The 14,137-nt window shown below is 55.7% G+C and overlaps 1 protein-coding gene and 1 pseudogene across 3 annotated transcripts in view; one reads left to right on the top strand and one right to left on the bottom strand.

The window, feature by feature from the left end:
* The first annotated feature begins 421 nt into the window (after positions 1–421).
* The window catches only part of LOC138061448 (P2X purinoceptor 2-like), a 38,457-nt pseudogene continuing 24,741 nt past the window's right edge, over positions 422–14,137 (top strand).
* The window catches only part of POLE (DNA polymerase epsilon, catalytic subunit), a 32,831-nt gene continuing 30,091 nt past the window's right edge, over positions 11,398–14,137 (bottom strand). For all 3 annotated transcript variants that reach the window (XR_011135219.1, XM_068911896.1, XM_068911897.1), the window contains exons 44-49: positions 13,912–14,043; positions 13,562–13,755; positions 13,150–13,350; positions 12,623–12,748; positions 12,174–12,263; positions 11,398–11,881 (exon numbers count right to left, since the gene is read on the bottom strand). Coding sequence is in view for 2 of the 3 variants with exons in the window: in XM_068911896.1 (XP_068767997.1) it covers positions 11,768–11,881; positions 12,174–12,263; positions 12,623–12,748; positions 13,150–13,350; positions 13,562–13,755; positions 13,912–14,043 (857 nt within the window). In the remaining variant the exon portion in view is untranslated. The remainder of the gene's footprint in view (positions 11,882–12,173; positions 12,264–12,622; positions 12,749–13,149; positions 13,351–13,561; positions 13,756–13,911; positions 14,044–14,137) is intronic.

The following is a 14,137-nucleotide window of genomic DNA, read 5'->3' on the forward strand; positions in this document are numbered from 1 at the left end:
GACCTACCGCTTCCCGGGGCGGGCACTACCGCTGCGCGGTTTGTCGCGGCTCCCCCACGCAGCCTCCCCGCAGCCTCCCGCCCCACCGCCAGGGCGGCTTCTCTTGCTTGTCCTGGGGGGAGAAAAAAAGGTGATTTCCGCTAAAGCGATAGTGCTCGGGGGGGGGGGGGGGGGGTGGAGCGTCTCTGTCCTGCCCTGCTGGTGCCCCCATCCCATGTCCCATTGCTCCAGTCCCTTCGTATCCTGCTCTTGGGGCCACGCTTCTTGCACGCCTCTGACTGGGATCCCTGGCTCTTCCTTAGGCTTGCCCCTGAGGCTTGCCCTGTCTTTTTCCCTGGTGGCCTGGACACCTGCGGGCAGCATGGCTGCAGTGTGGCAATGCTGGATCCCAGGGATTTCTACATCTGCGTGAGATGAGCAATGCCTGGCTGGTGAACAAACTATGTTGCAGAGCCCTGCCTGTGCTTTCTGCTGGCCCCAAGGCCTGCCCTGCCGTGGCAAGGTGGCCGTGAAGCAGGAGCTCCTGGCTGGTAAGGCTGGCTCTCTTGGGACTGCCATCCTGGGGCAATCCTGCTTGGCTGTGCAGAGCAGCATGGGAAGGGCTGTTTGCAGATGACTGCCCTGGTTCCCCTGTGGCAGTGAGGACCTGACACTGTCCTCATCCCATCCCTGCCTTTGTGATGTTGTCGCCCTTCCTGTGCTGTGCAAGGCCCAGGTTAACAAGTGCTGCCGGCAGTCAAGGAGAGTAGCGTGTTGGTCCGGTGCCCTGGCATGACTCCCTGTCCACCACCTCTAGCCTTTCCTGGGCTACAAACCAGCTGTGGTGGAGCCTACACTCCCCAGAAGCTGCTCGGGGCCAGATAATGGAGAGGTCATGCACGCGTGCCAGGGGAGATACAGGAGAGCCAGTGGGTATGTGTTGCTGTACAGGGCAAGGCAAGTGCGGCAGCTGCCTCTTCAACTGCCTGTCTGCCCTGCCTCCTTTTGGTGGCTCTGAGGCTGTCTCCTTGCCTGCACATCTCCCCATACTTTGACCTCCTGGAAGCAGGGTTGGAAGTGAGGCAGAGAGATGTGAAAAGTCAGGCCCAGCTGGAGCATGGCAGTGCCAGGTCCCAGGGACTTCCATGCCTGCATGAGATGGATGGCATGTGGCTGGTGAGCAAACCATCCTGCCCATGCTGCCTGTTGGTCTCAAATGGCCTCAAATATCAGCAGACCCCTATGTCTCTCAACCCCATGTGCTAGTGCCCTCAGCTGGTGCCAGGGAGCACTCCGGGTCCTGGAGGTGAGGAGGACATCACTAATAGCTCCTTTTCCTGTCCTTCCCCCACAGGTGTGTGTGTTCATCATTCAGAAAGGCTACCAGGAGTGTGAGATAGGCTTGGAGAGCTCTGTCATCACCAAAGTCAAGGGCATGACACAGTCACCAAGTAAGGTGTGGGATGTTGGGGAGTACGTGCCCCCCCCCCCTCCGAGGGGAGGCTCTGACCTTCCTCTCCCCTTCATCTTCTCTTGTCTCACCTGCCTTGGGTGGCCTGATGGAGCAGTACATGGGCAGCAGTCTCTCTTTAAGGGCTTGCAAACTGCCCCTTCACCCAGATGTTCCCAGTAAAGGAAGTTGTCCTATATGGTGCCCCCTGCTGTAGGGTGAATGCTGCCTGCATGGGGACTCCTGCGCTCCCTCCTCCAGTCCCAGCGCTGTCCTTGGCTCCTGGTGAGGCAAACATAGCTGTGTCCCAGCCAGGTTGGGACTGCATGTTAGGCCACATTTCCAGTGCTGTGGGGCAGGCCCAGAGGAACTTTGGGGGCTTGGCACACAGCACTGGGCAGGGACCTGTGGCCTTACCCAGCGAGGCCCTCAGTTGTCTGCCTCCCTTCAGAGGCAGCACCCAACCTCTGTGGTTTAGGACTTTCAGGGTAGAAGAGGGGACTCTCAGATCAGGTCAGGGGAAGGTCTGACATTCACCTCATTGTTTACCAGTGCTATTATTACCAACTGCAGCTATTCATAGTAGAGGGCAGATCACCTTTGTATTCCCCAAAAGCCTGGGGGAAAAAGACTGAACCTTGCCAGACTCTGCAAGTGAGAACTGGGAAGAATAACCAGTCTTTGACGCCGGGCTCAGTCATGGGAGGAAATGTGAAGCTCTCTCAGCTTTTCCTCCTCTTTCCAAGCAACCGCATGACATTCTTGGGGCAGTTTCAGATCTGGCAGCTGCCCCATGCCTGTTGCCTGGCCAGGGTGGAGATGCCCTGGTGCGCCGGAGAAGGCTCTTAGCTTTTTCAGTGGATGCCATGAGACAGAGGATGGGTTTTCACTGGTCTTGGCAAGGTGGTTTTGAAATTACCAGGCTGGTCTGAGGAAGAGCTTGTGTTGGCCTCGGGCACTGCTAGTCTGGACAAGGCTTGCATTTGCCACCCAGCATCACCTGGCCAGGATGTGAGACCTGGCCGATGGCCTCTCTCTGACAGCTGTTTGGGAACCTTCCACTGTCACAAAAAGTCTGTCACAGAGTTGCTGTGCCAGATGAATCCCCTCTAGGTGGCAATAGTGAGGCCACATCTGGAATACAGTGTCCAGTGCAGGGACCGTGAGAACTGTCAGTAAGCTGGAGCAAGACCGGCAGAGGCCATGAAAATAGTCAGGGCTGGAGAACACAACCTAGGAGGAAAGACTGAGGGAGCTGGGTTTGTTCTGCGTCGGGAAAGGATGATGCAGGGGGAATCTAATGCAGTCATCCAGCACCTAGAGGAGGATATAGAAGAGATGGAGCCAGACTCTTCTTAGAGGTGCTCAGTGAAGGAATGAGAGGCATCTGGCATGAGCTGTGGCTGGGGAAATTGTGACAGGTGAAAAGGGGAAAAATTCTTCTCCCTAAGAGTGATGCAGCCCTGGGACAGGAACCAGAGAGGTGGGGGATCTCTGTCCTTATAGAGTTTCAGAACTTAGCTGGACAAGGTCCTGAGCAGCCTGCTTTAGTTTGGAGTTAGCCCTGCTTAGAGCAGAGGAGTGGACTAGAGCCCTGCAGACATCCTGCTCACCTCAGGCTTTCAGCAAGTCTGTGATTAAAAGCAGCAAGAATCTGTGGAAAAGTGGCTTTGAAGGCAAAACGCATTCTTACTCTTGCACTGCAGCAGATGGGAGCTTTCAGGAGACAGATGATTTGGGGACAGTGGTGAGACTGGTATGAGGGCACAATGCTGGAGTTTTCTTCCTGTCACTGCCATTCTTGTCAATATTTTGCTGTTTCCAAAGGGCTAAGGTTGGCTTGAGCCTGCTGGGTAGCTGGTACAGCAGGTCTCCCCAGCGTATTGCCTGCAGTATCAGCTCCAGGTTCAGCAAAGTGCTGCCGTTGGGTGATTTCCACATCAGTGCAAAGTCACGATTTGCATGTCTCTGTGTGAACGGGCATGCATATGCCCTGGTATGAGCACAGGTGTGAATCGGCATGCACTATCCCAATGTGTGTACCCCCTGTGTGCATGCATGTGTGAACACGTGTGCACACCCCCATGTGAGTGTACATGAGAATGCATGTGTTCTCATCTCCATGTGAATAAACTTGTGTATCCCTGTGTGAAAGCACAGCTGTGCTTTCCTGCAAACAGCGTCATCTCTCCTGATTGCTTCATAGGGTGGGAGCACTTTCAGCATCCTCACGCGGGTGGAGGTCAGCCCTGCCCAGACGATAGCGACCTGCCCTGAGGTGAGGTGGGCCTGGACAGAGGGACGGAGAGGATGGTGGGTTACAGAGATGCATGGGGATATCTGGAGCTGCCAGCGGGGACTCCAGGACAGAGCTGGTCATGGACATGGTGCTGATCCCTGTAGCTCTCCTCTGCCTGCACCCCTTCGTGGCAGGGATCTCCCTGCCTCCCCTGGCCTGGGCACTGCTTGAAGGCTGCTGAGTCAGGGAATCACAGGAGGAGAGATGCGTGGAGACTGAGCAGTGCTTGCTGGGGGATGTGGAGACCTGGGGCATTATAGTGAGCACGGCTGTCCCTGGCTCAGCTCCCATGGGAGGAGATGGAGAAGAGGGTTGCCTGTCTGCTACAGAGGACAAACCAAGGGAACCCATGCCAGGGTAGGGCCACCCCAGGCAGGGTTAACAGCTGGTTACCCCAGCCAGCCTGCAAGGGCTGGGACCTATGCAGAGATGGGGCAGCACATGGGGTGCCCTGTCCCCTCTGTTGGCACAACGTGTGACTACCAGGTGCATGTCCCGTTGTGACCATGTCTCCCATGACCTTGCAGAGGCTGACAGTCTGCAGTGCTGTGTGCAACTCCAACCACGACTGCACCCCTGGGGACATGGAGGTGTTGGGCCAAGGCGAGCTGGAGATGTGCAGGGACCAGTGGTCTGCCCAGCCGTTGCACAGCAGGCAGGATAGCGCTCGCCAGGAAGTACAGCACTGTGCACCTGTCCTCACAGGAGAGAAGACAGGGCGCTGCATGCCCAATGCTGGTGGCACCGAGAAGAGCCGTGAGATCCTGGCTTGGTGCCCAGTAGATGAAGGGAGTGTCAGGTACAGGCACCACGGATGGGACCTGGCAGTGGGGAGGACAGTCCTCTGGCAGGATGGAGCAGGCACCAAAATCCTGGCCCATCTTCTGGGTCCTGTCGGACACCAAGGGCTGCTCTGGGTGGGACATCCTTGAGGGTGCTCTTGAGAGGTTTGGCCTCTGCAGCAGTAGGTCATGGCATAGGCCCAGGGGTGCCCTGGCACAGGCTGTGCCGAGAGGGGCCATGCTGCTCCCCAAGCAGCGGCGCTCAGTTCTTTCTGCAGTGAGTCGCTGGCGAAGATGGCACCACAGTTCACCATCCTCATCAAGAACAACATCCGTTTCCCGTGCTTTGGCTTCTCCAAGCAAGCATGGGCCTGTGCAGGGAGGGGTCAGTGTGAGGCCCAGGGATGGGGCGGGCAGGCAAGTGGGTGCCAAGGGTGCGGCACAGGGCAGGCCACAGAGTGGGGAGTAGTGTGGGTGTTGCTAAGCAGCTGAGTGCAGGCCAGGCCCTGCTGCTGGGACCAGGATGGCCTCACTGTGCCAGCAGCACTTTCTAGTGAGGTCTGCAGCACTGGGACAACGGTTGGGGACAAGGGGACCACTCTGGCCCTGTACATGCATGTGCATGGTCTGAGAGTGTGCGCAGGGTGCAGCCAGATGCCTTCCTGAAAAGTGCAATGATGGGTCGCAGAGCCATTTCCCATGAGACTTATGTACCAGAGGAGTGTGTATGCACTGACAGCAGAAAGATGTGGTCTAAACACATGGACAGGTCTGAGGGATGGAGAGGTAGGAGTGGAGTTGTGTGCAGGAGCAGTGCCAGTTGGCAGCTGGAGGAGATGCTGGCTTTTCACAGGGGAGCCATGTTCCCAGGTTGCTCACAGAATCGCTGAGTTTGGAGGAACCTCTGGAGATTGCCTCATAGAACCCCTGCTCAAAGCAAGGTCACCTTGAGCAGGCCATGCTCAAGGCCACGCGCTTTCAGGTTTTTGATATCTCCAAAGATGGAGACTCTACACCGTCTCTGGTCCAGTGTTTGATCACCCTCACTGTAAAAAAATTTGTTCTGAAGTTCAGACAAAACAGTTTATGCCCGTTGCCTCTCATATGGTTACGGGGCACCACTGAGAAGAGTCTGGCTCCATCTTCTTTACTCCCACCCATAAGGTATTTGTACACCTTGATAAGATCCCCCCTGCGCCTTCTCTTCTCCAGACTAAACTGTCTCAGCTCTCTCAGCCTCTCCTTGTATGACAGATGCTGCTAGTCCCTTAATCATCTTTGTGGTCCTTTGCTGGACTCGTCTTTCTCTTACTGGGGAGACCATACCCACTCGCAGCACTCCAGATGTTGCCTCACCAGAGCTGAGAAGAGGGCAGTAATCACTTCCTTCGACCTACTGGTGATGTTTTTCAATGCTCAGCTGCTGCCTCTGTGAAACTGAGTTCCCAACCCTTACTCCATTCATCCATCCTTCATCCTTGTTTGCTCCTGGCTCCTCTGAGGAAGGTGGTGATGATGAGGATGGTAATTGTTGAGAAAGAGGCAGCCGGAACGCTCATACTAGTGGATGGATGTGGGGCACGTGGTCTTGCAAAGGGAGTGGTTGAGGTCTTTGGGAACAGGAATCCCTTTGAAAATGCCAGCATAGTGACAATCCCAGTGCTCCTCCTGTTCCTGCTCTCCTCCTTCGTGCCATGCAGGCCATCTCTCAGTTAGTCATGTGCATTTCTGAGTCCCTGCACACATCCCTCTGTGCTAGGTAGTTCTCCTAGGAAATCCCTTCACCATCCATCAGTTAGGTCCATCAGCGGTGGGATGGACATCAGTGAGCAGAGCTGGGGTTTAATGTTTGGCTGGGGAGCTTCAAGACGTTAGGGAGAGAACTGAGGAGTAGCGGTGTGCTGCTGTATGCCATGGCTCTGGGTGTGTCTCCTCAGGGGCAACATTCAGGCTGCTGAGAGCGGTTACTTGAAAAGCTGCACCTTCAATGCCACCTCTGCCCTTTGCTGCCCCATCTTCAAGCTGGGCTTCATCGTGGAGCAGGCGGGAGAGGACTTTATGGAGCTGGTTGAGAAGGTGTCATGTCCTGGGAGGCTGGCCCTGCCACAGGGCCCAGGGTCTTGCTGGCTAGGCACAGGGCGTTCCTTCAGGACCTGCTCTGGTGCTTGGCGCCATGGGATCATCACTCACACACTGATGCTGTTGAGAGTCAGAGGCAGCTGGAGGCAGGTCCCTGGCCCTGCTGCCCTGCCAGGATGATGCCCACCCCCCCAGCTGGGGTGGGCTGAGGGCTGTGGCAGCTTAGCCAGCCTCAGCAGCTTGGAGCACAGCACGTTCACTCCAGCCCCTGAGCAGTCCTTTCTGCCCACCTTGTATATGCAGTGCCCTGTAAGGCTCCCAGCCCGTTGCCCCCATTGCAATATCCCTGTGCAGAGGCTGGAGAGCAGGAGATCAGCTGGCAGGGAGGCATAGACTGTGCAGTTGTGTCTATATCACTGCCAGGGCTGTTCAGGACTGGCAGGTTTGCTCTCCCAGTGGGGGGGGATCCATTCACACACTTTGGGAAATAGCATGACATTGCCAGGACAAGGCAGTGCATGGAGAGTTTGGTCTCCAGCCCCATCCAGCCCTGCTGCCTCCGCTGCACTTTTGGGAGAAGATAATTCCCAGCCAGGGAAGGAACCTAGAACTGTTCCATCCGTCCTTTAATTTCTGCACCCCTTGGCCAGCCCCAGCACCCTCCAGTCCCTTGAGTTCCCCCACGCTGGATCTAGGGATGCTCCTTGATGCCCAGCTGTGCTTGCAATTCAATTGGCAAGCCCACTGCTGGGGTAGCGCTCCCCTGGGTAAGCAGCCTTGTGGACAGTGCCAGTGGCTTCCCTGCCAGGGGTATGTGCCCCAGTGTGGTGATACCCCAGGCCTTTCCTGACTGGCAGTGAGGAAGAGAGCTGTGCTCATGGCTGGGTGGCAGGAGTGTGGGTTGGGGGGGAATGCCATGCTTACTGGGATATCATGCCCGTTGTCATGCTGTGTGCACAGTTGCGCTGTGCCCATGGTGTGTTGATGCTGTGCTAGGCCTGCTGGTTTCTGCTGCAGGATGGGGTGATTGGTGTGATTATCAACTGGAACTGTAACCTGGACCTGCCTGACACCGACTGCACCCCCCCCCCCACTACTCCTTCTGCCACCTCGACCCCAAGACCACTTTGGCTTCCCGTGGCTATAGCTACAGGTGATGGCTCTGTCCTAGGCAGCAGCACTTGCTGCCCTGCATCCTCCTCGCCGCCCGCCCCCCCCCCCCCGCCCCAGTCCTGCTGTGGCCGGTCCCCACCATTTTGCCCTTTTGTCTCCCCAGCAGGTTTGCCAAGTATTACAAGCAGAATGGGACCCATAGACGAGTGTTGATCAAGGCCTATGGGATCCGTGTCGATGTGATCGTGCAGGGCCGGGTGAAATGTTGGGGGTTCTGGCTGCAGGGCCCATTTGTTGGTGGTGGTGAGGGGGGATGTGTGTCCAACCTCACTGCCACAGTGCTGGGGCTGCCCTGGAAGAGCAGCTCTTCCCCACTGCTGCCTCAGAGCAGGGATGAGCACAGCCTGGCCTCTTCTGCTCCCTCCTGCTCAGTCTTGCAGGAGATGGGGGATCCCAGGTGCCTTAAATAGGGGCCTTTGACACTGTCTTGGCTTCCCTTGAGGGATGGCTGCATTGCCTGTGTGTATGCAGTGCTCTGGAAGGAAATGTAAGACCTCATCGTGTGTGGCACCACCTGGGCAGGGTGCCCATATCCGGGCTTGGGCAGGGGGAGGTCTCTGCTAAGCCCCCTTACTTGCACCCAGTCCAGAGTGGATGCAGGCCCAGGCAGGAGGCAACCTGGGCTGGGTGGTGATTGCTGACCCTGTCTCTTTCTGACAGGCAGGGAAGTTTAGCCTGATCCCCACTGTCATCAACCTGGCCACAGCTCTGACCTCAGTGGGAATGGTGAGTATTGGTGCCATGGGCTTGGCCCAGCTGCACATGCCCAGCACTGACACCTCTCTCCCACTTTGCAGGGTTCCTTCCTCTGGGACCGGATCCTGCTGAGCTGCATGAACAAGGACCACGTACAGCAGCAGAAAATTTGACCAGGTACCACCCTGGACCCTGGTTTCAGGCTTGGCCCTGGAGGCTTAGCCCTCTGAGGTAGAGCGGTGGCCACGTGCCCAGGAAGGCAGGGCAGAGCACCTGGGCATGGCAGCCATCTTCCCTGCTCCAGCCCTGTCTGAAAGCCGGCAGAGTGGGCAGCAGGGTGGGAGCTGCCAGGGCATCCAGTTCCTCCAGCCATCTCCCACCCCTCAGCAGGCTGAAGGTGCTTCGGAGGCTGCTGCTACATGAGGTACATCACCCCAGGGCTCTCCAGCCTCTAGAGAGTCTGACCCTCCTCAGGTACAGCTACAGCTGGAAGGGGCCACTGTGCCAGGCTGTGATAACATTTCCTCTGTCCTCGACCAGCCGGGTCCCACCCAGCTCTGAGCTACCTGCTTTTCCTGCGCCAAGCTGCCTGTGGATGGCCGAGATATGCCTGACAGCTCACCTGCTGCTGCTGCCGCCAGCAGCCACGTCCCCTTCTCTTTCCTCAGCCAGGCTTCAAGAAGCTCCAGGCAGGTCCTGCCCCATGGCTGCCTGCTGCTGTGAGTCCGTGGTGATGGGAAAAGCCTCGGCCAGGGGCAGGACTGTGGTGCTGAGACCAGCTGTTTTGGTGGCTTTCAGGAGCCTTTGCTCTGGAGCAGGAAGCAGTGCCCAGTTGCTTCTCTGTGCCAGTGCCGGTGCCGCAGGGTAGTGGGGCTCTGGGTATTGCCATTACCTAGCCAGCATAGAGCACTGGCAGCCCCATCCTGGAACAGCTCCTGGCTGTGGACATCCAGGCCCTGCAGGCAGTGGTGGTGACACCACCTGTAGGCTTGTTATGATTTTAAGGCAGTGGAAAGAGCCAAGTAATCCCATGCAATCCTGCCCATGAACGTCCTAGAGGGTTAGTTGAATCACTGCCTTATGGCAGGGGCAGATACCTGGCAGAGTGCTCCATGTGTCCACCCCTCTGCTGGTCCAGGCCTGCCTGTATGCTTGGGACACTGTTGGTTGAGTCCCATGTATCAGCAGTGTCTCCTTTTACCTGGGCCCTGTGGCTCACTCCATCAACTGCTGTTCTGTGTTACTGCCATATTATGTTACTTTTCACCTCTGGGGACAGCTTGCCTCTTCCTGCCACTGGTAAATATCTATAACCTCTTCTTTTGAAACTCCACAGTGTGACTGTTCCTCAGGTTTGTCCTCTGTTGAAATTGTTCCCAAGCAGGCCAGTTTCATGCTGGTTAGTAGCAGGGAGCATAAGGACTTTTGGGTCGTTAAGGTTGTCTATCTAAGATCCTTGTTGGTTAGAAACAGGAAGTAACAAGGAAAGTCCTAAAGTAAATCCAAAGATACACAAAATGAGCAGGCACTAAGAGAGACAGTGATGAAGACCAGAACTCTTCTGTCATTGATTGATGGGCCATTAAAGGAACCACTTCTTAGCCTTGAGGGCCAACCTGAACTTTGTAATTGATAGTGGGAAAAGAAGGGGAAGTGGCGGGGTGGGGTGGGGTGGGGGCGAGATTATCAGAAGTATTTTACAGGATATTTGAGGGTGTTTGTGGGACTGTGTGAAACTTATTATGGGATGCTTAGGGGATAGGTCAAAGGTGAAGAAATGGAGGGGTCAGGGCAAACAGTGGAGGAAGGAGCATGGGAAAATGGAGAGAAAGTGGGTCGGGAGGTTCCTGTCACACAGGGCAATAGAGGGCCCAAGCTCAGGCCCTGCAAGAAGAGTCTACCTCGTCTTCATCCCAAGAGCAGGACCTGGCTTCTTCATGGCCAAGAGCAACTCCTAGGAGTCAGGCTTAGGGGAAGTGCTTTGTTGATGCAGCCAGCCTGTGACTGTAGAGCAGCAGGATTAAGGCAAGTGACTGGTCTCACCTCCACTAGTTCATCATCCCAAGGATAGCAGGAGCAATGATGCAGGGCTGAGAGGAGCTGCCTGGCACAGGCTGCAACCACTGGAGACTCATTTCCCGGAAAGCACAGTGCTGGACCAGACATTAACTCAACTGCACATTGCAATGATTGCATTAGGGTCAGGTTTCTTTGCCCCTGTAGGCCAGCTCATTTCCTCATCCAACATCAAAAAACAAAAATAAGGGTGCAACCCCCTCAAACCTCCCTTTCAGCAGTACTGGATGTAGGGATGACACAGTGAAGGACAGGGCCAATCGCCCAATAACCCAGTGCTAATACATATGCGTATATTATAAGTGAAAATCCAAAGCCCAGAAAAATATTTTCTATAAAGTTTGGGCAGGGGGGCACTGAATAGAAAGGAAGTGCCAGGAGCAGCTGAACATCCAGTGTTTCTAAAGACCCAGAAAATTAACTGAATCTAGCGATCCTCGTTCCCCCCATGCTTTGTCAGACTCCTGCAGCCTCAGGCAGGAGAGGATGGAAAGGAACAGGAGGCCAGGCCAGGGCTACCAGGCCCAGATGAGCAATGGCCTTCCAGCTCAGCAGCCACTGATTCTCATCACACCTGTGCTGGGATTTCAGTGAGCAGCCCCCACCATAGGACTCGCTGCCAGGAAAGCCTGCTGCTGTCAACCTAAAGCTTTAGCACCCAAGATGAGGCAGGGCTCAAACTGGGACAGCTCCTCAGGAGCACAGCTCCCTTGCTCCCGTTCCTACCCAGCAAGAACAGTCTAGCTCTATCCTCCCTGCAGGCATTCTGCCCCATGGATCAGAGCATGCTGGTTTCCAGGGTGCCTACAGCTCTCTGCCATGGGCCATAGCACATGCTCCCCCACCCAAAGAACCAGACATGCTGTCTGCAATGCATTTATTTATATAAATTCCATATTAAAACCATAGAGAGATCCAGGCACACAGGGCCGTGCCTACCACACAGACTCCCAACCCAAACTGGGCTCCTACAGGGCTCTGGCAAATGGCCCACAACAAGAGCAGTTCCAGCCCCAGGGTGCCTTCCCAATTCCCCTAGCGCAGCACCACGGTGGGAGCAGGACAGCCCCAGCACCTCTGAGTGCCCCAACACAGTGGGAGGAAGGTGTCTGGCTTCTCCAGGGTCTACGACAAAGCACAACTGAGCCTGGCCCTCAAATGCTCTCCAGCAGAGGTGAGAGCAAGTACCCAGAGCTGACACAGCAACAAAGAAGGCAGGACAAGTCCATCACATCACTGCTGGAGCTGGGGGTTTGTGCGCAGCAGCCACTCGATAATTTCCAGCAGATATGCCATATTGTAGTGCCGAGCAATGTTTTGGAAGATGTTGATGTGCTCCATGAAAATCTGAGGACAAAAAACAGTGAGGGAGTGCTGCCCAGCATACCCTACCACACAAGCCAGGGAAGAGGGGAGCTGAAAGGGCAGGAAAGAGAGGGCCAGGCCGTGAGCAGCTCTGCAAGCTGGCCAGGCAGGACTGGCTGTACACAAAGCAATGAATAAACAGCCAGAAAGTACACAGAGCAGGAGAAGCTGTGCCAGACAGGCCCAAAGGGACAGGTATCATAGGGCTTTTCACTGTCCATTATGGGGGAGTTGCTGGCAGGAGGCTGGACTTAGTGGCATGGTGCACATGTACCTGGGAAGAAATGGTGAGGGTAAAATCTCCAGCGCAGCTGCAGTACACAGGCATGTGCGTCTCCTTCACACCATGACACTTCTTGCATACCTAAAGGCAAAGGAGCTTTAGCTGGGAAAGGAGACAAGGCTGATCAGCTCAGTCCTTTGTCAGGGCTTTCTGGGGGATACCACTGACACAGGGTCAATGTGTCAAACCTCAGCCAGCCAGCAAAAGGCTGCTGCCATGCACTGAGAAGTGCAAAGCACTGGAGCCAAACCCGCTTCAACCATATCCCCACTGCATCACGTCAGCCAGAGGTGAGGCTGAGCTACTCCATTCCCTGGGCCGCTCTGTTCCCAGGGAACAGAGAGCAGGCTCAGCCCTCCTGCTACAGCCTGCATCATCAAGTTGGCAGCAAGGCACCATCCCTGGGGCAGACTTCTGCAGCAGGGCTGCCCAGTACTCACCAGGTCCTGCAGCATGAAGGCCATCAGCTTCTTCTGCAGCGCTTCTACCAGTGCCATTTCAATGGAATCAGAGTCATACTGTGCCTGGCAGTTGGAGCACACCCAGCCAGGCAGCATTGACCCATCCTAGGGGCAGAGAGAAGGGAGGTGAGCACAAGCGTGATTCTTCCCAAAAGGAAGCAGGGTGCAGGCTCAGCCCTGGCAGCCAAACAAGAGTGTCTTGAGATCCCCAAGTGCCAGGTAGGCGTAACCAGTTTCTGGAGAGGATGAAGCATCAGCCAAAGCACTAGGATACCTGAAACTGTCACAGGCAGCTAGGAAAAGGAGGTGAACAGAAAATAGCCCTTAGGGAAGTTGAACGCTGGCATGGGACCAAGCAGAGCTGCAAAGCAAAAGGGCTGAGAGAAAGGAAGACAGACGTGAGCAAATGACAGGCCTAGAGCATAACCATACTAGGGCCTCTGGTGTCCCCAGGAGGGGCATAAAGCATGCAGCGAGGACAAGGCCCTGGGAAAGGAAGGCTGTACCTGGGAGAGGGCAGGGTCCTTGCACAGGTCCAAGTCCCTGCAAAAATTGCAGTTCCTGCAGATGACTTCAGGGAGCACGTAGGAGCGGCAAGGGTCTTGAAACTGGGCTTCTTCCGAGAACTCACCCACCTCAATGAGGCGTAGCAAGTCCCTGCGCAGTTTGTTCACTTGGTTGGTTATGTTAGCATCCAGGGACAACACCTACAGGGGAAAGTGCCAGGTGAGCCAATCAGCAGAGAAGATGAGAGGGTCCTCACAAGGACAGCTCACACCTTGTGTGTGCTGAGTATGAGAGTGCTAACAGGCCAAAACAAATTGGTTGCAGAACTCCACTGGATTCTAGGAGGAAATCTGTGGCAAACCTGAGCCGCTGATGACAAAGCTTCAAAAAAAAAAGAGGTGTCCAGCCCACCTTGCAAACATATTTGATGAACTCTAGAGCTGGGTTGTTGAGTGGCAGGTAGGAGCCAGGCAGCACTGGGAACATGTCTGAAGGCTCAGTCGCATTACGGGAACCAGCCATCTTCTTCTGGATCTTCTGGGTGATGGTGAAGAAGCTCTGGGTGAGCTCGTTGGCCACATAATCCTGTGAGAAAGTGATCATGCCTGGAGAGAAGGAGCAGAGAGAGCACCTTAGCCATATGGCAGCATGTGGGGACAGCAGGGAAGGCAGCTCTCCTGCAGCAGGACTAGCCCAGCAGTGCCGCTCGCAGCTGTCCCATGGCTCTCACCAGGCATAGCTCCCATCTCACATGCACTCACCAGGCATGGCTCCCATCTCCCCCAGTGCCTCCTGGGACACCTGGCTGGTGGACCTCCTCTTGATGGGAGTGCTCCCAGGGGCATTGCGCCGCAGCTCCTCCTTCATGCTGTGGTACACAGCCACAATGTAGGCTGGAGAGACAAATAAGCAAGGCTCCAGGTACAGCCTGTGATGGGAGAGTGGCACAAATGCCACCGTGCCTGCTGACTCTCGCATGCTACCAAT

The sequence above is a fragment of the Struthio camelus genome, chromosome 17 (genome assembly GCF_040807025.1).
Source record: "Struthio camelus isolate bStrCam1 chromosome 17, bStrCam1.hap1, whole genome shotgun sequence".
NCBI lineage: Eukaryota > Metazoa > Chordata > Aves > Struthioniformes > Struthionidae > Struthio > Struthio camelus.